Source organism: Leuresthes tenuis, unplaced genomic scaffold (assembly GCF_036924035.1).
Source record: "Leuresthes tenuis unplaced genomic scaffold, fLeuTen1.0.hap1 SCAF_21, whole genome shotgun sequence".
Lineage (NCBI taxonomy): Eukaryota > Metazoa > Chordata > Actinopteri > Atheriniformes > Atherinopsidae > Leuresthes > Leuresthes tenuis.
This window is the reverse complement of record NW_027325375.1, coordinates 22,719,309-22,743,028: the sequence shown is the minus strand read 5'-3', so window position 1 is coordinate 22,743,028 and position 23,720 is coordinate 22,719,309. Positions and strand designations below refer to the sequence as shown.

Below are 23,720 nucleotides of genomic sequence, written 5' to 3'. Positions count from 1 at the left end.
GTGAACAGCTTTCTAATGAAACCCCAAGCAGCGTTGTAGCATCATCTCACACTTATCATATAATTGTCCAAACTCTTCAATGTCAGAGTGCAAGTGAACATTTACTTTTAAATAGGCTGCTACTGCAAATCAGTGACATATGAAATAATCTGTAAGCTATCCCCCCATGCTGGGAATATACAATGTCTAACACAGTGGAGACATACTTCAATTTTTCTGAGTAATGGCTTCATACTCCATAAAAAGTGAACAACAGTAAACAACTAAGAAACCTTCAGTCCCCCCATTGAAATCTTAATTGGTTTTTGAAGAAGCCTGTGATGTGTACAAGCCACTAACCAATCCAAATCCTCCCTTAAATATGAGATCAGTTCAGCATTGTTGCAGCATTTCAGGAATAAACAAGTGCTTGTGATACATGAATATGAGAAAGAATGTTGTTGTTTCGCTGTAATAAAACACTGCTCAGTGTGTTAGCTGATCAAATGTGAATATGTGTTGAGCAGAAACAGAACTCCTAATTAGTGCTGGGTTCAGGGTCCTCGATAAATAGCTTAGTGTTGTACAGTACAAGTAGAGGGACTCAGATCCCATCAGTGCAATCTGTCAGTCAGTGCTGATTCACTTCAAACAAGGATTTCTTTTATTCCTCTGTGCAGCTCTGTGCCCGACAGCCCGCTTGGCACAGAACAAAAAAGCCCCATTAAGTCCTGATTGGAAGCTTGGCTGGTGTCGTCTTTGCAGAGAGGGCTCTTTATTGCACGCTGTTCCATCTCTTTCTGCAGTTCAATTTGTGTAACATCCTTGTCTCGGCTTCCCGGGTAGACCTTAGTGGACAAGCTCCTTTTGGCAACCCCTGCTAAAGTCAACCAGAACAGGCCGCCTTGTGTTTGTACAGTTGTGCTTCGATGCTATTCGTTTGGTACGTGCACATGGCTTTGTGCCTCCACTTTTAAACTGCTGTGAAGTGAAACTACTGTGCGGTTGTAATTGTCAGCCCTGGGAGCTCTGAGATTGGTTTGAGTCCAGGCGGAATCTAGCGCAGATTCTTCCCCTGAAACAACAATTTTACAATTAGTAAGAGCTATTAAACAAAGCAATAACAAAAGTCATCAGCTATGGTAGAAGATTTGTGGGGGTTTACTAATGCCATGTCATGTTTTAGTTAGCATATGCATTTCCAACTTGGCAACAGTGTTTACATTGATCTGGAAAGCCTTGATACTACTCCTAATTACAGACTTTTCCTTTTTTAAATGTTTTTTTAAAGCAGCTGGATGGATGCGTCACATAAGCCAGACTTCTTCTTATATAAAGCTAGATTTAATGCATACAACATTACATTGTCTAACTGGGTGGTATTCAAAGTTGAGAAATCTTACAATTTTGTAAGATTTTGTAGTTATGTGTACAGAAAATGCTATGTAAGTGTGACATGATGGATAATTCAAACGAATGTCAGTCAGTCAACCATCTGTTGTGTACAATATTAGTATTAAGTCATATTGTGTTCTTTTTCCTCAGGAAGACTAGACTAAGTATTAGTCCCAATATATTTTTGTCTAGTTTCAAGGAAAGTGTGAACATCAGAAGATAATCTCGATCTCATTGCTGCAGAATAACAGAAAATTATAAAAGGGAACACAGACTTTTAAGCATCACTGACATCACTACAGTGATTCTCTGTGTTCATATGAGCAAGATTCTTCCCTGTTAGTCCATCTCTGAGAAATAATCGCTGTGTGCAAATGCAATCATTTACATTGCTAAATCTCACCTGTGTCAGACGAAGTATGTCATATCTCCACATTAGAATCTGTAAATCCTTTCTTGCCCTCATTTACGAGCACAGGCTTCTCTGTCCGTGTGTGCCATACTAATACCTGTGGGTTAGAGGAGAAGCATGGCAAAGCAAAAATGCAGTCAATATGATGAGATACTAATGCAAAAAAATAAATAAATACAGAAATGGTGAGAACAGCTGTGCTGCCACTCAATGTTTTGAGGTGGTACATAGAATATTTAAATGGGCTGTGCACTTAATTGGTCAGTCATAAGCTGAGAGTTTTCTGACTTTGAGAGAAGACTACAGACAGTTACACATGCAGCCTGTTTACATCCAATTTAATGGTGTTAAAAACATGCAGAGAGCCACCTTTTACCTTAGTGCAGTTTGAGGCTTTAGGCTCCAAGTCATTCAGAGTGACCAGTTCCTTCAGTAAGCTGCTCTCCTGATATCCTCCCTTCACCCCTCGTAACTTAAAATAAGCCTGAGGTTTTGACAGAAGGAGGCTCAGGTTGATAGCAAACCCAGCCATGTCAATGGCAAAGGGCCGATGTGGGTCGAATACAGTTTTCCAGCCATACACCTTGCCTAAGGTGTTTACTTTGGGAGACTCATATCTTAAGCCCCCGACAAACGCCACGGGCCAAACTGACACTTTTTTAGTGGAACGTATCTGTTAGTTGAAAACAGAGATACAAATCACACATCAGTCATTGTGAATTCCATAAATCCCCAAATTTAAAGGCACACAATCAAGACACACAGAAAGAGAAGACAGGATGAGGAGGTTTTGCTTTGAAATAAGATCCCCACCTCTTCAAACAGTTCCAGACTGTATGTGTTGTCATCGTCTGCAAAGTAAACAACCCCTGGTTGGCTGTTATTTACACCAAGGGTCTCTCTTAGCCACCGCAGAGCCAGGTTCCTTTGTAAAGTGCCTCTTGGTACTCTGGGGTTCCGAGCGTCCCCACGGACTTTGTAGTTCATAGGTGTCTCCACGTTGAGATGGGTATAGTTAATCCCTGTGTCCTGGAGGAGACGGCTAACCAGAGCCGTCCTCCTGTTGGAGTCCTCCACCAAAATCCAGTGCAGGTTTGACACATGGAGCAAAGTGTTGGCCAGGCGTGTCAGCTCTGCTTTCTGAACCGGACGGGTGTAGGTGGGAGTGATGACGTGGATAGAGGGGAGGATGTCGGACCAGGGTGGAGGCCGGCTGTAGACGTACTCTGTGCGTACCACCTCCACAACATCCCGGTTCTGAGGCGAGTAGGATTCCTTAAAAACACGGGTGTTTCTGGAGTCAGGGTGACGACCACGTGTGACATCTAAACAGGAACAAAAATGATCAGGATGAGCTTCTGTCTAATGAGGATGAGACCATCCATTAACATTTTTAAATTCACATGTTCACATGACTCCTCTTGATAATTAAGCACATTACATTATGGACTGCCTTTGATTTGATGCTAAACAGTAGTCATGTAAGTAGACAGACTAAAAGTTTTGTCCATTTCTCAAAAGGTGTCATTCAATTATTTTCAGTGAAACTTCATAGTATTTAGAAAATATCAACAAATCTTGAATTTGATGCCAGCAACACTATTGTGTTACATCCAACATTTGGGAACTGATGAAAATGAATAGTTGCAGTTTTGCAAGAGAAGTCTGTGTTCATTATTGTTGAACACAAGATCTCAACTGATCCAGGAGAATTACTTTGCCTAATCCTTAAAGTAAGATAAGAAATTAGTTTTCTTATCTATAGGCTGATAGGCAGACCTATCAAGATTGAACTACCAAACCTGCTCACATCAGCAAACATACACTACAAGCAACATCCACGTCACTTCTGAGGAAGACACAGGGCCACACAACCATACACGCTCCTAGGGACAATTTAGAGTCACCAGTTATCCTAACATGCATGTTTTTGGACGGTGGGAGAGGCTGGAGCACCCAGAGAGAATTCACGCATACACAGGGAGCCCACGTATTTCATTGTCTTAAATTATTCTTCTGCATTTCCAGTGGGAGACAGATCTTTACTGCAGGCAGGTCAGTTAAACAAACACACTCTGTGCCTATGAAGTCACGCTGTCGCAAGTTGAAATAATCACAGCCATCTCGGGGAGAGACTTTGCCTTGATCATGACATGTCTCCAGAATCTTAATATTCACCTCTGCATCAATGGTACCTTCATACATATACACATTACCAGTGCTATAAGCACTGATGCACCCCAGTACCACAAATGCTTGCTTTCGCTGATAACTGTCTGGATGATCTGTTATGTTTGGCATGGAGAACTCAGAGTCTGCTTTCCAAAAGCAGCTATAAGGTCAAGCGCATCCAGCTGTGGTTGCTGACCTTAAGATTTTACGCAGTGAGATGACCAATCCTGACACCTTCAGCTGTCACCAATTCATTTGTTGTTTGTAGAATATTACAAAAAGAAGTTACTTGTATATATATTGTAACTTTATTGTGTGTTGCTGGCATTAAATTCTAGATTGGTTGGTCAGTCAAGACACTGAAATTATTTCTTTGTCCTTTAAAATGAAAGAAATAGGGTCTGTATCTCAAAGCACCAGTACAGATTCTTATTCTTTACCCTTTTGAGCATCAAGCAGAGACGTGATGTTGCTCTGGTGCCAAACAGTGATGAGCAGTGTCCACGGCAACACAATCAATACAATGGCAATGATGTCTCGTCTCTTCGGCATCTCCAGAGTCGGCCCTGAGTCATGTCATAACCTGCAAAGCATACAACACATGATGTGGTCTCCAGTCATAACAACCTGATAACTGTGAAATGAGGAGACTGAGCCTTTAGATTTCACTGAACATAAAAGGGTCTTTGGACATCTTGTAAATGTTGCTGGACTTTGTTTCAGCAGGTTATATACAGTACCTTTTTTTAGGATTTAATGCCTGCAGAGTTAAAACAGCCTGAAAGTTCCCACCACGCCACTCTTAACCACTGAACTGTCAGGAATGGTGCCATAATGGTACAGACTTTTTTTTTGCTTTACCATTCGACTCAGCAAGAGGGACTCTTTGATCCTAGCTGGGGCTTTTTTTGTGTGGGATTTGCATGTGTGGGTTCTCTGCGGGTTGCCACTGTCCAAAAAAAAAAAAGTGTCAGGTTAATTGGTGACTTTAAATATCCCTAGGAGTGAATGTGAGTGGATGGTTGTTTGTCTCATTTGTGTAGTCCTGTGATGGACTGCAACCTGTCCAGGGTGTACCCCACCTCTCGCGGCTGGGATAGGCTTCCCGCAACCCTGAACTGGATATACAGGGGTATAGAAAATAAATGGATAGATGGATGCAAGGTTGCTGCAATAGCTATCGTTTCAGAATTGTTCTTGTGTCTCAATTTAATCTATGTTTTTTTTGTTGTAGCTGATAAACAGTCACAGTGCACAGTCATGCTCTTTGAATGGGCATAAACATTTGCATTAAAGTGAGATGTAGTTATGACTGATGAGCCAATGTTGCTGGTAATGTGAACGTAACAGTCATTCTTCATTGGACCTGCTTCAGTTGCCTTTTTTTTTTGACAGGTTGTTGCTGTTGGGCAGAAATCTTTTATGTCCAAAAATGCAAACGGTCTGGAAATTAACTAAAGAAAATGTATTTTTTCCAAAATAAATTTTGACTCAGTTGTCATAGCTTGCATTTTGTCTCTGCACATGATCAGATGCTTGAGTGCACTGTCATACTAGTAACATGTTCCCATAATCAATCTAAAATGGAGCTACAAAATTTTTTGTCAAGCTGATGTGGAAGAGAGTTTTTCCACTTATATTTGTCACAACTGGGTTGGTTAGCTGTGGTGTGGTGGAAGTTTGAGGACCCAGATGCAGATATAATTAAAAATAAAGCTTGATTTATTTAAACAAAAAGAACTTTGAATCTTGACAAAAATAAACTTGCCTATGGCTGTGGAAAAAATATGAGACAAACCCTGACGTCCCAAAAACATGAGACGTGAGGATTTTGCGCTCACATGAGGGAACCTGGAAACTAAATACTGAGGGGAGGTGATTGGTGATGGAGTGCAGCTGAGAACAAAACAGGTGATGTGGATGAACCTAATGACAGGGAAAGAGTGACTGGGGAAAAAACAATGACTTAATATAAACCTAAAACATGAAAAAACCTAGAGCCATAAAAGAGAAATCAAAAACACAAAACCCAAGACGTGACAATTTTAACAATACACACAACTGTCCATGTATGGTGTCGCTTCATCATAAACTTTAAGGTTACAATGCTTATTGCAGCTGTGCATGCATTCATTTTTACTCTTCAGTGAATACAATCGGTGACAAAATTGTGTATTTTGGAACTGTGGAAACACAGAAAGATGTAAAAACGCAAGGTGTCTGCCCAACAGAGCGCTGCAGAAGTCAACTCCAAAATAGCTGTAAACTTGTGGTACAAAGACATTCAAGTGTTTTACAATAGAGATGACAGAGAATAATTCAGTTATTCAGAGGTATCTTTAGCATCACCATTTTAGTGTATGAATGAGGGCTATTGTTCACCAAGTCACTGCATCGAATGGCCCATGTCACTTGACATTACATTTAGAAGTCCATACATGGTGGAATACAATTCAAATGCTCATGTACCGTAGCTGCCAGGCACAAACTACAAGGAAGGAGGCATTTTGTTAAGAAGAACACAGAAATGTAGGTCAGACACTGCTCCGAGCTCTCTGTTTCATCGCAGCTCAACACATGCTGGTATGATACAAATAACAACTGAGGTAATGATTTGAAGAGGGTTACTGTATGGATGAAAGAACTAGGCCCTTTCCTGGATGCTCTTTGGAGTGGACACAGATATGATCCAGGAGTGTGTAAAAACAGTGTTTCTTTATGAAATGATAGAAAAATAATCATCAGCAACAATAATAATATTGATAATAATTACTTTACATAAAAAAGAAGCAATGGAAGTGAAAATTCTACTGGTTTATGTCAAGGCCTCCAATCATGACTTGATGCTTGATGCTATATATGAGTAGTGTAGTGTAGTCAACTCAATTTATTGAGTCAAGTCAAAAAAATGTATTTGTGTTGCACATTTCACATACAAAACAATTCAAAGTGTTTTACATAAAATAAAAGCATTGCAGCAGGGAGTGGAAGAAGCATTAAAAATGCATAAAAGAATATAAAGAGAAACAAGTAAAATGATTAAAATGAAATCAAAATCTAGATAAATTAAAAGATATCATGCAAATTCCATAGACACATGAGAAAATAAATGTTTTAACAGTTTAAACTCCACTGGCAGTTTGTTCCACTTGTTTGCAGCATAACAGCTAAATGTTGCGTCTCCATGTTTTGTCTGGACTCTGGACTGGACCAGCTGACCTGAGTCCTTGGATCAAAGAGCTCTGCTGGGTTTATATTCTCTGAACATATCACAGATGTATTTTGGGCCTAAACTTAAACCTGGGATTTGTAAACCATCAGTAGACTTTTAAAAATCTTTTCTTTGACTGACTGGAAGCCAGTGTAAAGATTTTAAAACTGGTATGATGTGTTCAGATCTCTTAGTCCTGGTTAAAACGCTAGCAGCAGCGTTCTGGATGAGCTGCAGATGTTTAATGCTCTTGTTGGGAAATCCAGTTAAAATTAAATTAAATTCAAATCAGTTTTATTTATATAGCGCCAAATTGCAACAAATGTCATCTCAAGGCACTTAAATAATATAGTCCAATTCAAGCCAATTGGAGTTCAGTTCATTGTAATCTAAATCCAATGAATTAATTTCAAAATAATCCAATTCATTCATATAGAGCCAATTCAAAAACAATATCCTAGCTAAGGAAACCAACAGATTGCACCGAAACAATCTCCCATCCTGAGCATGCATGAGGGGACTGTGGAGAGAAACGACTCCCACACTGGTTCTGTTATATGTTGCCGCAAACCAAACATGTCTAGCACAGAAGAAAATTCTTTGGCATTACCTTTCGTCATATTATCTATGTCAATGTTAAAATCCCCGGTCAAGATAAAATGGTTAAAATCAGTCGAGATAACAGACAATAATTCAGAAAATTCATCAATAACAATTGCACACTATCCTGGAGATAAATGATAAAGAACAGAATTTTAGAAACACCCTTTTGTGTTTTTGTGTGTGTGTTTTTTATGTCATGTCTCGGGTTTTGTTTTCAGGTTTTAGGTTTATTTTTAGTCAATAGTTTTTTTCCATGTTTTCCCTTGCCATGCCAAGTTAGGTTAATTCAAATCACCTGTCTTTGTTTTCACAGCTGTATTCCATCCCCAATCACCTCTCCACAGCATTTTAGTTTTCAGGGTCCCTCAGTTATGTGGAAAAATCCTCTCTTCACCTCGATTCTTGCCACAAGATTCCTGTTCTTCTTTTGCGTCTCGTTTTTCCACAGCCATGGTCTTGTTTAATTTTATTCCACAGTTTAGACTTCTTGTTATCCGGCTCAGCCGCGCCGTTTATTCTTGTATTAATAAATCAAGTTTATTCCTTTTGAATTCTGCATCTGGGTCCTACCTCATCCATGTCACGCACAACCCCCATACACCGGGTGTGACACCGTTTAAAATAAAACTAAGATATTCAAAACAAGTGAAATCACTGACTGAGCTCTCTTTACACTGGAAAGTTTCTTTAAATAAAGCAGCTTCTCCCCCACCTTTCCTCACATTTTGGCATTTATCCATAAAACAAAAAATTTGGGGGTGCTGTTTCATAAAGAACAGTAGCACTTGTGCTTTCTGTTAACCATTTTTCTGTCAGAAAAAAAATCAAAATTGTGTGAAATTATGAAGTCATTAACTAACAGTGACTTACTGGACAGAGATCTAATATTACGTAGTGCTAGCTTTGTGGAGTTTACCCTGGTCTCTCTTATATTCTGAGTTGTACGTGGTACTGTTAAAAAATTAGATAGATTCACCCAACAAGTTGTTTTACTAACTAATACAGGAATCCTACTGGGTCCCAGCTTGTTCTCAGAACAGCTGTCGGTTGTAGGTACTATAGCAGGGACCCTGAACGCATCATGGCATGTTATCTTTGTTTTGGACTCTGCTCCTTGAACATCTTGCACATCCCTCTGTGCTCTGCTCTGCCAGGAGAGATGATGTAAGAGGAGGAGGAGGGGGTGCCCTGTATTTCTTGGTAGATGGTGGTCGCTGGAGTCTTGCCTGGGGTAGAGACATCCTTTGGAGACCTTGGGTGATGTGAAGTAAAGGGTCTGGTCAGGGGGGAGGTACTGGGGGTTGTTTGCCTCGCTGTTGTGTCCTTCACTCTTATCTGTACAGTCATGTTTGGGTTTGCACCAAGTAATCTGCATCCAGTTCAATTTGGATGCACGCCATCAGGTCTGAAACGCTCCTTACAGTTCCAAAAGATATTGAAGTTATCAATGAACTTAATCCCATGGGCAATGCATGCATTTGACAACCATGTGTTCAGGCCAAGAAGTCTACTGAAAGGTTCAATTCCTTTACCCACAGTAGGAATGGGGCCTGAAATGGAGACATGGTGTGCCCCATAGTGACACAGTCTCTCCAACAGCAGAGAATAGTCTTCCTTCAGGATCTCAGAGTCAGTCTTCCTTCTCAGAATATAAAAGACCCCGTGTGGACAATGATCCTCAAGCCATCTGAAAGTGTAGACAGAATGGTCGGCAAGATATATATCAGTTCCCTGACTGATGTATCAGAAAAAGTTACATTTTCCATCTTTGCCATTCTGACATGCTGTGTTATCGAGTCCCCAATTAGAATGGTATCTATTCCATTTTGTGTTGAGGTGTCGATTGCTTCTGTAGTCCTCACCTTGGTTGTGGGATTTGGGCTTCTCTTAATAATCTGGTTAGCCCTTGGCTGAGTTTTGGGGCCATTTCTCTTGTTTTTATTTATTTTTTAATTACATTCTTCATCACACATTCTATTTGGAGTCAACACATCGAATTTATGATACAATAAGAACACCAAGAATAAGCACCAACATTGTTCCAGCAGGAGATGTCAGTCGGACCGTCTGGTTTGGGAGCTTCACCAGATATTCCAGTGTCATTTGGACACATCCAGGGAAGTGTGTCAGCCAGGTCTGCAGAGTGAGGCTCCACATCAGCTGTGATCCCACGTACAAAAATCTGAGTTAGTCCTTTGGCACATGAAGGTTCCACAGCCTGCACAGGAGCTATAATTGAGTCAATAAATTCCTCGTTCACACGCATGTCTTGCAGCCAGTTAGTAGCACAAACTGGACTTGTGAAGAAATGAAAATCAGTTGATTTTGTCAGCGTTGATTTTTAGTTTTCACATTAGTTTTGACCCACAACAAAATATCGAGCTCAGTTCAGGTTCTAGCGATGCTGGAGTTGTAGTAAACACAATCACATACCTTCAAGTTTTAAATCATAAACAATATGTTTTTAATGCAATTGTTAATTATTAGGACTGAAGTTCAAATTGTTTGAGTTTTAAACAGTTTCTCCCTCTTTAAAACTATATACATAAAGGACATTGTAAATTTATGGTGTGAGCTAATGTAACAGGCTGTCACGTCTTGTGTTTTGTATTTTTGATTTCTCTGTTATGACTTTAGGTTTTTCATATTTTAGGTTTCTGTTTAGTCAGCAGTTTTTTCCCATGTTTTCCCTCAGTCACTCTTGCTCATCAGTTCACTCAAGTCACCTTTGCTTCCCCCCTCAGCTGCACTCTATCACCAATCACCTCCCTTCATTATTTAGTTTCCCAGTTTCCCCTTGCACTTTGCCAGATCCTCTCCATCATTCATGTTTGTCAGCTTGGTATTTAATTGGTCTTATCATAGTTCAAGCCATGGTTTGTTTTGTTTTGTTTTGTTTTGTTTTGTTGAGTTAGTTCATGTTCAAAGTGGAGTTGTTTTGGAATTCTGGCTCAGCTGCGCCTTTTGTTTTTGTTTAAATAAATCCATTTTTTCTTTACCAATATCTGCATCCGGGTCTCTTCACACCACAGCTAACCTGTGTTGACACAGGCCAGGATGTCATCATGACATCATCATTAAACTAACATTAATCACCAAAGCAGTTATTTGTTCCTGTCGTTTTCTGTCATGCGAGCGTTTAGCTCAGACAAAAGCTGTCTACTGCGTAGTGAAACATAAGTCTCTTCCTGCCCCCCAACCGCAAACAAAATTAGTTGACTCTTAAAAAAAGCTGTACAACAAAAAATGCTAAAGGATTAGAAGAAGATAATTTTACTTTTCCATTTGGTCTCCTGTAGACCACAAGCAGCCTTAAACCGACACCACATATCTGTGATCCAATACAATCCAGCCAATCTCTTTGTGTGCTGTTGTTTAATCTATCTTCAGGCCTCTCTTCATGAGACAGATCCTCTGCTGATTTAATCAAATCTCTTTAGACATAATTAATCTTTGATTAGAAAGGATAAACCCCCATCTTTGATCAAAGGCTCTGCTGGCTAATTAACACACCAGGAACGGTTTAATAGGGTCATATTTGAAAAGAACATTATTGATAAAGATGAGCTAACTACCAAAGAATATTTGCATGGAGATGACTCCATCTCTTCACTGGTTTGGATATATGTTTGAGGTTGAATTTGTTCATATATATATATATATCATATATTGCTGTGATCTTGGCATGACGAATGGCAAAAGGCAGCTCTGGAAGAAAAAGACTACAATTGCAACAAATAAGTTGGCAACCAGCAACAAGTTTGTCAGAGTAATTCAAAGAGATTAAAAAAAAAAAAAGCCCCCGATTTCAAGTCTGAGCAGATCAGTAACAGTAAAACAGCTAGTTAAATTCAAGCATTGTGGATAAGATAACGAAACGTGATTAACAGGTCAAACTAAACACCAGAGCAAGCCAGGGCGGTTGTAATAAAGATATAGAATACATAGCAATATAAATGAGGATGTTAACTGATTCATCTGTTCAGTTTCAAACCTAGAGAATCAAGAGGAAAAGGATTTTATCAATTTTATTTTGGATTCTTTTTGTTTGGGAGCCGTGATTTACATAATATAATATGTTGACAACATTTTTTTCCCTTATTTTTTTCTAGTTTGTCAGATGAAGGTCTTCATTTATTCGTTGAAGAAACTGAAAACGAAGGTCGTTGTAATAAGAAAAATGTGAGAAGTTGGCTTTTTAAAACTTGACTCTGCACTGCAACCAGCAGCAGCCGTCTGGATGTCTGTTGGACAGCTCTTACTTTCTTCTCTAAGTAACACCCAGGTACTTGGGTTTTGAAACCTTTTCACAAGACTACATAGTAGATACAATGATAATGTGCATGCAAACATACAACTGTTATGGTTACGTTAATTTTTCAGTTTTCTACACATATTTGATGTCATGGTGTGAGGTTTTTTTTCTGTAGATTCTGTTGCCAAACTCCATGACATTTGATAAGTCCACGAGTGCATTCATTTCTGATGCAGCTACGTGATTAAGCATTGATTTCATCAGCTCAGTCAAACAAGGAACTGTACTATCTGCATGTACTGAACAAGATATCTTGTTGAAACAATCATCAGCAACAAAATGAGGAATCACATGGAGTATGTTGTTATCTCTTGATAACAAAGCTAATCATGGCATGATAACAAGTTAATTAATCTTGTTTTCTTGAAAAATCTGCTTTACTGATTCCACACCACTTCAGCCAGTAGCTGCCTTTCAGGCAATCCCACTGCAGCGATGGGATAATTAACCTTACCATAAGTCCAAATTAAGAAAATACACGAACCTGTGTTTGTGGAAAAAAAAAAAAAAACATTGTTACCTCGAGATTATGACACCATTTACCCATTACCATTATAAAACAAGTTTCTTTGTCTCTTTCTGAAGCATGGCCTCTCTGGGCTTCTGTAGTCTTGACCATCAAGCCTGCATCAGTATTTCATTGTAAAAACATTACTTGCACACTTGTATCAGCTTGGATACACCTGGTTTCTATACTTGAAGTGTTACATTCTGTCAGTGAGGCATTTTTGTGGCATTAAGCATACAAATACAGGTAAGCCATAAATCAGCACTGTACAAATGTTGTACAGACTTCAGTCCTGGAAATAGAGTCGGTTCTACATCTCAAACCTCACGATTCCAGTCTATTGCTCAATAATGATAGACTGGATCAAAGAGACAAAAGACAAAGACGGATAGTAGAGGATGGGGCCAGCTTCACTCAGCACGTGAAAACTAAAAATAGGTCTCTTTATATCAAACCTCTCAGCAACAATCCTTGGTAAAGCTGATACTGTTTTACACCAATGACAGTCATGTAGAGGCTGTAAAGCAGACACAGACTGAAGAAAGATCCTTGACTTAGCAAGTCTGAAGTTAAGCAAAACAGAAATTACGAATAAAAAGTGTCAGACACCCCACTTATAGACTGAATTGTGAACTCAGGCACCTCCTCAGGTTCATTCACACTACCCTATGACTAAATGAATGAATGAATGATTCATTTATATCCAAAAGCACCACAGTTCACCAAGCAAGCTGGAAAGTCAATATTATGAATGTGAGCAACTTTATTCTTCAACACAGCCTGAACCCTCTTGGACAAGCTTTTTAATTTCTTTATGTAGTCTTCAGGAATAGTTCTCCAGAATAGTTCTCAAAGGACATCTCAAAGCTCTTCTTTGGATGTTGGTTGCCTTTTGTTTCATTCTCTGTCAAGATGATCCCACTCTGCTTCAACAATGTTGAGGTCTGGGCTCTGGGGAGGATTTATCTATGATTTTCAGTCCAGGTCTTATCTGAGTCTTTTCTCTTCCCTTCCTTAAGAACGGCTTCTTGACAGCCACCCTTCCATGGAGACCATTTCTGATGAGGCTTTGGTGAACAGTAGATGCATCAACTGAAGGTCCAGATGCCTCTCTCAGGTCTTGTGTCAGTTCTTTTTTGGATTTCTTTTACAATTTCTTCAGGATATCACTTTCAGATACTGTTCATCTGCTGTAGATAGTTTTTTAGGCCTTAGACATCTTCGTTTGTCCTTCACTTATCCAGTTTCATAAGAGTTTTTACGGGCGCACTGAGGGGTAGCTTAAGATTCTTACACTGAAATGGACAAAAATCTCATGTATTGTATTGTTTTTGGGGTTATATTTACATTTTTCCCCAGCTTGATTAGGGCACATTATGCTTTTAGCTTTTCCCTCAGCATCTTATGTAGATCTCACTGCATGTAAATGACAACAAATGTAAAAAATCAACGGTTCACAGAAAGGGAGTTGTTCTCTCCCACAGTGGAGAAATGTTCCAGAACTACCTTAAACACTTTGTTTACAGTCAAAGCTTTTCTTCCCTCTTTTACCTACGTCACTGTGTAACACAGCCATTTTGTCACATCTCAATCAACGAATGAGCAGCTGCCACGCACTCATACTGGGCCCTTTCAGGGTTTTGAAAATACTTTTTTGAAGGAACTTTAAAGATGATTCTCTGAAATGTATTAATTTTTAAATTTAATAAGCCTTACGCTGTACAGTGCTGTTGTATTTTGTTTCCTTGTTAGATGGTTATTTGATAAAAAACAATGATAGTAGTGATCACCAATTCTATAATGAAATATTAAGTCAATAATAACAATAAAAGCAATCAGATATAAGAGACAGATACTTACAGTCGTGAATTATGATCCACCAGGTCTAGTCCTGTTCTGATGTGCTAATGGTGAAGGTGTTAATGATGGTGTGGGAGTCGAGATAAACAGAGTCTCCTCAAGTTCTCTGTGTTGAAGAGAAGTTGTTTTGACATACATGCGAACTGTACAGTTGGGCAACAGCGAGCAGATTTTAGTCACAGCATCCGCTGGGTGCTATCCAATCCTCAGGCAGGGTCGTGTCTTCTGTGCCAGCCCTGTAGAGACAGAGGAGGTCATCCCTCTGGAAGAATGCTGCTACTCATTGCAAAAACAAAGACTGGGATTGTCAATGCTGGCAAGCGGGTGGGGTGGAGGGGCAGTCATGGCCAGAAGACTAAAAACAAAAGAATAAATCACATAAAAATGCCACAGCCCCACAAATGGAATTTTTTTTGTTTGGCATGAAAATGGATTTGAAAATAATGAGAAAGCACAATATGACGATGGGAGTTGTTTACCTACAGCATTGACAGCCAGTCTAATGGTCCAATATTCAGACAGTAAGGACATCTCTGTTTAGAGTGCTTTTATTTACTGACATGCATTTTCAAAGGAGAGCATTTTAAAATGAACTCTATGTCAGAAAAGTCGAGATGCAGTAAAGACATGCCTATAAACTAAGTAGCCCACAGCTGGAGGTATTAGACAAGTGACTATAACTTCAGTCCATTGAAATCTAATCAAATATGTCAGAGCCACAGAAGTGTTTATTGGTCGAGCAATGAGAAAGAACCCCAAGGCTCCATGCTGCTCAAGGCAGAAATGATTTGTTACCATAATCACACGTAATGCTGCATTTATCAGTCAGTGTGTTCAGTTAATCTTTTTCCGCACTTTTGTGCACCTTAATGTAAAAGGTGTTATTCACAGCATCTGGTTTAACTGGATAGTGACGCCATATTTCATCCCATCTTTACCATGAAGCTGTCACAATCTGACATCTTAACAGTCAGAAGACCTGAATTTTAATCAGGGATGAAACTACAGCATTCCTCTCCTCTTCTAATAATATTTCTAAATGTTACAGCTGTAAGGGATCCTTGAGAGATGTGTTGATGTGTTCAGCTTGGACTGCAGCTTTGCTCGGCTTTACAATGGTTTACAGTATCTTTCAGCTGTCTCTCAATAATCTAACTGTATTGGTTGACTCAGTGGATCCTAGATTAAATACTTCAATTATTGTTCAAAATGCTCCAAGGGAAGCTTTTTTGTTAAATATTGGATATTGTCTATTATGTGAAAAAAACCCACCAACATCCATGTCATGTTGCTGCAGCTTCGGAGTCAAACCACCAGACTTTATTCCAATTATGTGTAATCTCTCTTACAAAAATGTGTAGTCTCTCATTTACAGAAATATCGTAAATAATTTTAGGTCAATCAAAATTCTGTACACAATGAAATGTGCCACCCAAATACATGTTTTTATGATGCAGAAAATACAAAGTTGCAGTATTTTCTATTTTACTGCTTTAATATGATTACATGAATACATTCTGCTCATTAGTAATTTAATGGTTATGTATATAACTTTATATAATATAAAGTATAATTCTTTCTTCTTTGCATCTTCATAGCCTGAAGAAAAAAAACACAGTTTATATCTAATTATTTGTTGCAACAGTTCATTAGTAGTGGTCTGTGTTGTAAAATTATGACTACACTTACTAGATTCCACTTCATTCAAACATAAACCCCGTTTAAAGATGAATAAATTAAGAGTGTGAAACAGCCTGGCATCTATCCAATTAAAACAATGTTCCTCTGGTAAAATGTCAGTTACAAATTCCTACAAAATTTCATCAATCTGCAGTAATCTGACAATTTTTCTTCCTCAGTAGCTACAATAACAATGCATGCTTCACAACCACTATCAGAAGATCTGATTATATGGTATTAATGTCCACATCAGTCACATACCACCACAGATGTGCAATGAGGCACCTCAGGCAGATGTGGGTTACAGACATCCTGAAGCACACTGCAGGTCATTTCCTTAAAAATTTGTGTTTTAATCCTGAATTATTATGCCAGTTATTCATGGCACAGCTGAAAGCAGGTCACTGTCTCACAGAAAAAAAAATCAACTAGATTCAAATTAGATAAGAGGTCTATCTAAATGCATGGACCTGCAACCAGAACCATGACTTACAGTATATGGGCTTGGATCCACGTTTCATATGGTTCGTCAGCTCCAGGTCAGCCATCTGTGTTTTACTGCAGGCACTGAGGCTTGCTTAACAGTATATGTCAGACCCAAATAAAACCAAGAAGACCTGCTCTCAACGCAAAGTGCTGTGTAAAGTGGGATTCATGGTAGCTTGTACGTTTTTGTCTGCATGGCTCTCACCCCACAGAGTGAAGCATTTGGGGATGCATACCTGTTACCTGTGATGCCAATTCATACATACATATTTGGTAGTATAAAGTAGTTTTGGCCAAGTTATGAGTGATGTCTTGTTTGGACTACAGAGTAAAAAAGAAACAAACACACACATCGTGATCAGTTATATTATGTATTTCAGTTGGTTTGCCTTCCTTTCTAGTTGACTTCACACCTGCTTTCAGTCAGATAAATGCCTCTAAACTATTGTTTATTAACTCGGTGTATATTCTACTCTGCTTCCTTTGTACATTTAGATCCTCATCCTGGTACCTGTTTTGGCTCTAATAGTAACATGGCAGTGAAATATGGGGAGAGGTGTTGAAGAGTTTGCTAGTTTTCTTCAGAGTGTAGTGAAGACTTTAGGACAGAGACCCTGGCTCGAATGGCAACTCACAATATCTAATCATTTTCAGATATACTAGGCTTTCCACAGCCATCATGACTGCAGCGTACGGTCACACTTATTTATAGCATCCATGATTAAATCGGGCAAATTAAAAGAATCAAGTTTGACAATTAAATTCAAAATAAAATACCCCCCATCCTGTTCAAAATCCATGAATTACACTATACCCAGTTACATGGGAAGTTGCACCTGAAGTCCCCTTAACAGTCTGCAACGTGTTGACAAATGATGCTGTCACAGTACAGAAAAATAAGAGCAGATTTGATTACAATGACCAGAACACTCAAAGTCTGCCACTCACTGCTCATTTTATTGGCAAGTTAATGGCAAACACCATCAATACTTTTACATCAATGCTCTGGAAAAGGCTTTGCTAATGTAGTTTTTGTGAACGACCATAGTCTTTTTGTTTCCCCCTTTAGATGAGTGTGCTGCTGGGGAAGCTGCAGACTTTTACATTTTAGAAAGAAGACCAGCTCACGTAAGATAAGGGACACCAACTGCGGCTTGGAGAGAGAGTTTGGATTGATTTAACAGACAATCCTGAGAAAGCAGAGGTGACTGAAATCAGGGACCTTTGTTAGGAAAATGCATGGTCCTCTACACTTTAGACCCATGCTGCACTTCGGTCAGGTGCTGAACAGTTAAGTATGGAAAGATTTTGAGTGAAACACAAATAATAAGAACTTGGGGCAAAAGGTGCTGAAGGACCATTTGTTTACTGTGTTAAACAACACAATACATAAGACAGGCAAACAGTTTTTTTTCTCCGTATTTCTCTTCTGTGTAGAAAAGCTTTTTTTTTTTTTTAACTTTCACTTATTTTTTGTGTGAAAAAAGCAACACAAACAACAAACAAACCCATTGACCCAGGCAAGAATATGTCGTAAAGGACCTTCATTATGAGTTGAACGCTCTTTGAGAATATGCTTCTAACATGATCCTGACTAAATACAGGTGTGAATTCACAATAACAAGTTATTCGTGTTTTTTTTTTTATCAGATTTCGTGGGTGTGTCACTAACATTTTTGATAAAGTAAAAACACAGGTTTTTGAGGTTGTTGTGAATGTAATCAGTTTTACGTGCATTTAGCCATAAACCAAGCCATTGATTAAATTGAATGCAGAGTCAGAGGATTACAATTGATCACAATTGATCCAGAGAGGAAATGTCTGCACATAATTTAATCCATATTTATAGTTGAATGACCATCATGGCTAAAAATGATTTTACATGGCTAGTGAGAGGGTAAGTGCTGGGTCCTGCGATAATGGTCCTAAGTGGATCATTTTGTCATCATTGAATTTACTCGACATAAACCTTCTGGTGCTGTGAGGCAGCATTCTCAGACTGAGTGATGAGGAGCAAAGATGACAGGGAAATAAGGAGAATGACCTTTATAGGACATCCTGACAGGCTTAACATTGTAATTTTCAGAAACCCAACCATTTTATCTAGTGCAGTTGCACTGTGCTTTAAGTCAGACTTTGATGGTGTATGCACCTCATGTTACCTCTCTTTACTCTAAAATCCCCTCACACACGTTCTGCAGAAGATTCACTTCTCGATACGTCCTCGTTTGTCAAGAGGTCAGAGAGAGTCAATTATTTGGTATGAGCTGTCTTTGTGCACCATGCAGTGATAAAGCCTGTGCAGAGTTCATGTCATGTTCGTGTTCATGTCTGTAAAGCCATTGCAGCTTTCTCCTGATTAGAAGAACAACTGGTGTGAGGCCTAACATTTCAGTGAAAGTATTAATGAGATTATACAGCTCAGACAGGGAAAATGTTCCCACTTTAAGCACAATTTGGATCGTATTTTTGATTCTAATAAAAAGACTGGAACTATTCTTGTTATAATAAAGCTGATGAAGTACTTCATAGTTCAAAAGAATGACTACTTGAATGTAATGTAGATATTCTTATTTTGGGAGCTAAACAACATCATCTATGTATGTACAATGCCTATTAAAGTATTCACTCCCTTGGATGTTTCCCCCTTTTCTTGCTTTCATAAATTAAATCATGTTCGATATAAATTGGACCTCTGTTGAATTAGTTAAGTCACTTTAAAGAGGGGGGAATACCCATGTAAACATTTATTTTACACTATATATTTCTTTAACTATTTGACATTAGTTCATAAAAATCTGTTTTCACTTTGTCATAACAGCTAGTCAGGCTTTAAGGAAAGAAACAGTTATTTTATGTTTAAGTTTAGGTTCCCACATGATTGCAATTTTCCTTTTTAATCCATGAAGGACAGATTTGGGAGAGTAAACAATGATTGAGAGGATGGAAAGAGTCCCCTGTTAAATTACTCTGCAGAATGGTATTAATTAGTTCCAGCTTCGATTGGCAGTGACGTAAATGTAACACCTTTTTGGCCATTCTCTTCCTGCTGTAATAACTCACATGGAAAGATGTAACAGTTACCGGATAAAAGTCAGGTTTATTTGCTTGTACATGCCCTTCAGGGCACATAGTAGCCATTCAGCTGCTGGTAAAAAATAAAGGAGTCAATCTTTTTTTATATTTGGAAGGTATACCCATACTCACAATCCTACATATGTGAGCTAATTCTGATCTAACCACAATGTGTTTGGCATTCTTTCAGTAATATGTGGCTATTCATATCCAAGGCAGAACATTTAGTCTTGTCACGCAGAGAGAAATTAACATTATGCCTTTATGTCATACATGCTTGCATTATGTGGCACTTTTAATAAACTGTAGTCTTCCACAGATTTAATACACTCATTTAGATGCTTTTAGATGGTTGCATGTTCTGATTTTGTCTGCATGGCTAAAAGTAAGAAACTGAACAGCCTCATTGTGCTGGCCAAGAATTTAATGGGGCAAAATCAAATCCAGCTCATTGACATTCATAATGAGGTAAAACCATGTCACAATGAATTGGCCTGATTCTTCTGCATGAACAGTCCTAATTTAGAAAAATAACCGCACTCATTGACACAATTATTTCAATGACTAGACTTTTAGCAATTTAAAAACATAAACCTCGCCATAAAGGTCCACAAATTGCTTTTGAATTTACTCAAACTGATTTAGAATACAATAAAGAACAAACTTCTCCCTCCATATTTTGATTATGGGCACAGTATAAATTAATCATGGCATGTAAAGTCTTCACTTGATATTCAAATTTTCTCGCTCTTTTGCATACTAAAAGTGTCGACAGAGTAAACAACTGTACCTCTCTTGAGGCAATCAGTACTCATTAAAGTTGGCATCTTATCACAGTATCGGCTTAAATAGAACAATGACCAAGCAGTGTATTAGGATGCTGTTATGACCATGTTGTAACTTCAGCTTTTTTATTATAGAATTCAGATCAGCAGCCGGAGGCAAATGAGTATCAGACCCATCAAAAAAGAAATCCCAGTGTAATATTCAGCTGGGCTTGTAATTAGCCTAATCCAATTATTTTTCATGATCAAAGTGAGAAACTACAACATTATGTGTAAGTAGTCACGGCTGATGAAGTGGCATGTTGCTTGCCTTGAAGTGATGTTAGAATTGTATATGTCTGAGAAATATGTGATAGTATTCATGAAAATTGGATCAGAGTGGCTGGTTACAATATACAGTGAAGTTTAAAAGTGTGAACATAACATTTTAATTAGTCTAATTAGTCTGTGCCATCCATACCCTTCCTGCCTTCCTGGCTCTGATATATAGCTCTGATTGTTTTAAAGGAAAGAAGTATATGCAAATCACTGACTAAATTATAACACACATCCACAGCAGACCTCACACTATACAACATAATTTTATGCTCCACGCCACCAATCCTGATTATAAAAGCACACACAACATGCATATATCAACTTGTTTTTCTTGTTTCTCAGTTGCTGAGATTGTTTTTCCCCAGGGGGCGATGTGAAGTTCTAAGCAGTCCAACTTTAATTGTAAGGGCGTGTTTAGGAGAAGAAACTGTCCTCTCAGGTCTCATGCTCCAGTCCCACTGATACTGAGGGAGGTGGGGTGAGGAGATGTATCCCATGCAGAGTCAGTGCGACTTTACTTTTGGTTTTGGTCAATAGTAAGACCTGATATAGAATCCAATATGTCCAGTTGGAAGGGTTGACACTGAAATGTGTCAGTTTATAATACTGTAAGACTGAATTAAACTGATAATAGAAAATAATAGAACTTAAGTCGTGGCACTAGTTATTTTGTCTTAAGTTGTGATGATCATAAATAAACTGAATGGCCTCTGGACACAGTGAACAGTTGGTGAGTCTTTGTCACTCAACTTCTACAGCAAAGATGACAGTTGTTTGGATCCTGTGGTGCATTTAAGGAAACCTATCAGTTTCACACCACCATACTGATTAAAATGGAGACAGGAAGCGTCATTTGTGTAGTTGAGACTGAAATAATGTGACTTGTTGTCATATTGCCATCACTATTCATATATTAGCATGTCTGAAAATGGCTAAACTGTTCTGAACTCCAGACAAGATTATGGGCTTGATGTTTCTCAGTTTGGCCGAGTTTTGTGTGGAGAGGTGGGATATTTTTCACACCTTCTTGCACAAAATATGTATTTGCTATAGATTTTCATTTAGGAATCTATAAGTGTTTTTTCTCTCCTTTATCAAACCTCTGACACAAAACAGTGGGAACTTCAGAGGAGTCAGCATGCTGCCTCATATAGGACAATAGTGCTGGTTTGGCAGGGACACGCTCTGTGTATTGATCTGCTCACGAAGCATTCCCTCTGCTTCAAGTGAGAATTCGCCTTTGATCTGAATCAGCTTTCAAGTGGGCTGAATCAACCACAAACAATTTAATCAGATCTGATCTCAGATCTGGATCAAAATTTTCATATTTCAGCAGGGACTATTTGTGATGAATTTGTTACAGAATCGTCAGTAAATTAAGTTTTCAGACTTCACAACAAACAAAATGATGCTACTAAAGCTCAGCTACCTTTTTTTTCTCTTTTCATGTCGTAGACTGTACAACATATATTTCATAATTTGCTTGCAGTGTAAAAACAGCAGACATTGGACAACTTTAGATTAGACTTTGCAAATCATGCACACGGTTAAAAAGAAAAAGCTTATTTCTTTTTGTTGAATTAACCTCGATGGCACCTGCAAAACATCAGAAATCTTATTCTAGATGTATTTTGTAAAGCTGCAAGTCTACAAGACATTGATTCACAGCTCTGCTTGACTGAAGCAACATCATCAAGAGTACAATATATTGGGAGATTTTAAGTTAATTGATGAATCTTGCAAATATATTGCTGTGCTGCTACATATTTTCATACATATAGCTTTGAATATTTGTTTTTCGCTTTTACTCAGAATATGTTTAAATGGATAAGAGAGTGTCAGCATTTGGAGTATATTGTTTGCTCCTGACAAGTTGGCATCAAGATCAAAATCTAGATAAAAAACGGGCTGATAAAAGGCTGCATTAACCACACACATGCAACATCAGTCATACAAAACAAGACCTCATCTATCCATTTCACCATGACAGGGACAGGTTTTTCTTTTTCTTAATCAGGAAAAGTACCACAATCCTAAAGGTAACCATGATTCTTACTTTACTGAAAGTTCTTCATGTTTAAGCCAGATGCACATGTCCATGTAGCTTTTGCCAACAGTTAGATGTAGTGTACGATATGATACGAAATACACAAACTCCCTCTCTACAAACAGCCAGGGAGTGAATTCGGTCTGTCAGTTCTGCACATTCAGAGACGAAGCTGAAAGGAGGAAAAAAAAAAAGTAGTTCCAACCTTAACTGCAGACTTGAACCACTGAGCATCCACACCTCCGCTTGCCGCATTTTCCTCCACTGTCCCTGCCTCTGAGCTCGAATGATCTCCTTAGGACAGATTTCAAACACTCTTTTCTGCAGTCGCTGCAGCTCACATATAAATACTGCATCCCTGAATGAATTACTAGAATTTACAGCTGCACATGCTGCGAGAGCGCTACCGGACTCGGCTCTCACGCCGTGCTTCAGTGCTCACAGACTGATATGTGAGAGAGGGCAGTTTATTTGGCATCACAGTTCCTCCCTCCCTTCTCTCTTCCCATTGCTCCTCTTCCCTCTGACATTCTTTCACCCTTCTTATTACTGGATGTCAGAAGCCCTCATTACTTTCGCCTCACAGCAAATGTTTGGTTTCCTCTTGCCTTGCTGTTGTTATGAATACTGGCATGAGAGACAAGCATGATTTGACACGTTTTTTGAATTTATGTAAGCAACTTAGGGAGCCTCTGCTTTGACGGTAGAACAAACCTCCCTTCGGTGTCAACATTCAGTCTGTTTTGGAGATCTTGAGAAAACACTAAAAAATCTCACAGAGTGCACGTACTGTGCACAAAGATGAGCCACTGGCAAGCACAAAATCACCTTTCAAACACGTGGGAAGCAATTACATTTTCTGGCAGTGAGTGAT

General features: G+C 38.7%; 1 protein-coding gene across 2 annotated transcripts; it reads right to left on the bottom strand.

The window, feature by feature from the left end:
* Positions 1 to 61: 61 nt before the first annotated feature.
* Positions 62 to 23,273, bottom strand: b3gat1b (beta-1,3-glucuronyltransferase 1 (glucuronosyltransferase P) b). Of its 2 annotated transcripts, XM_072375482.1 has the most exons (7): positions 23,052 to 23,273; positions 14,456 to 14,691; positions 4,399 to 4,541; positions 2,600 to 3,111; positions 2,163 to 2,459; positions 1,778 to 1,883; positions 62 to 1,054 (listed from the first exon to the last, which is right to left on the bottom strand). In XM_072375482.1, the coding sequence occupies exons 3-6, from the start codon at positions 4,508 to 4,510 to the stop codon at positions 1,797 to 1,799; spliced, it is 1,008 nt and encodes a 335-aa protein (XP_072231583.1). In that variant the 5' UTR covers positions 4,511 to 4,541; positions 14,456 to 14,691; positions 23,052 to 23,273; the 3' UTR covers positions 62 to 1,054; positions 1,778 to 1,796. The 2 variants fall into 2 exon arrangements, with proteins under 2 accessions (XP_072231583.1, XP_072231584.1); XM_072375483.1 differs by lacking the exons at positions 14,456 to 14,691; positions 23,052 to 23,273 and having other exon boundaries at positions 4,399 to 5,218.
* Between the last annotated feature and the right edge of the window lie 447 nt (positions 23,274 to 23,720).

Bases quoted from the DNA above. Each gene is read 5' to 3' on its own strand.
- b3gat1b (XM_072375482.1), bottom strand. From the start codon at position 4,510: ATGCCGAAGAGACGAGACATCATTGCCATTGTATTGATTGTGTTGCCG. The intron at 3,112-4,398 runs GTAAAGAATAAG...GTTCCTGTTTAG, and splicing joins TCTGCTTGATGCTCAAAAGG to ATGTCACACGTGGTCGTCAC. The intron at 2,460-2,599 runs GTGGGGATCTTA...TTCAACTAACAG, and splicing joins GTCTGGAACTGTTTGAAGAG to ATACGTTCCACTAAAAAAGT.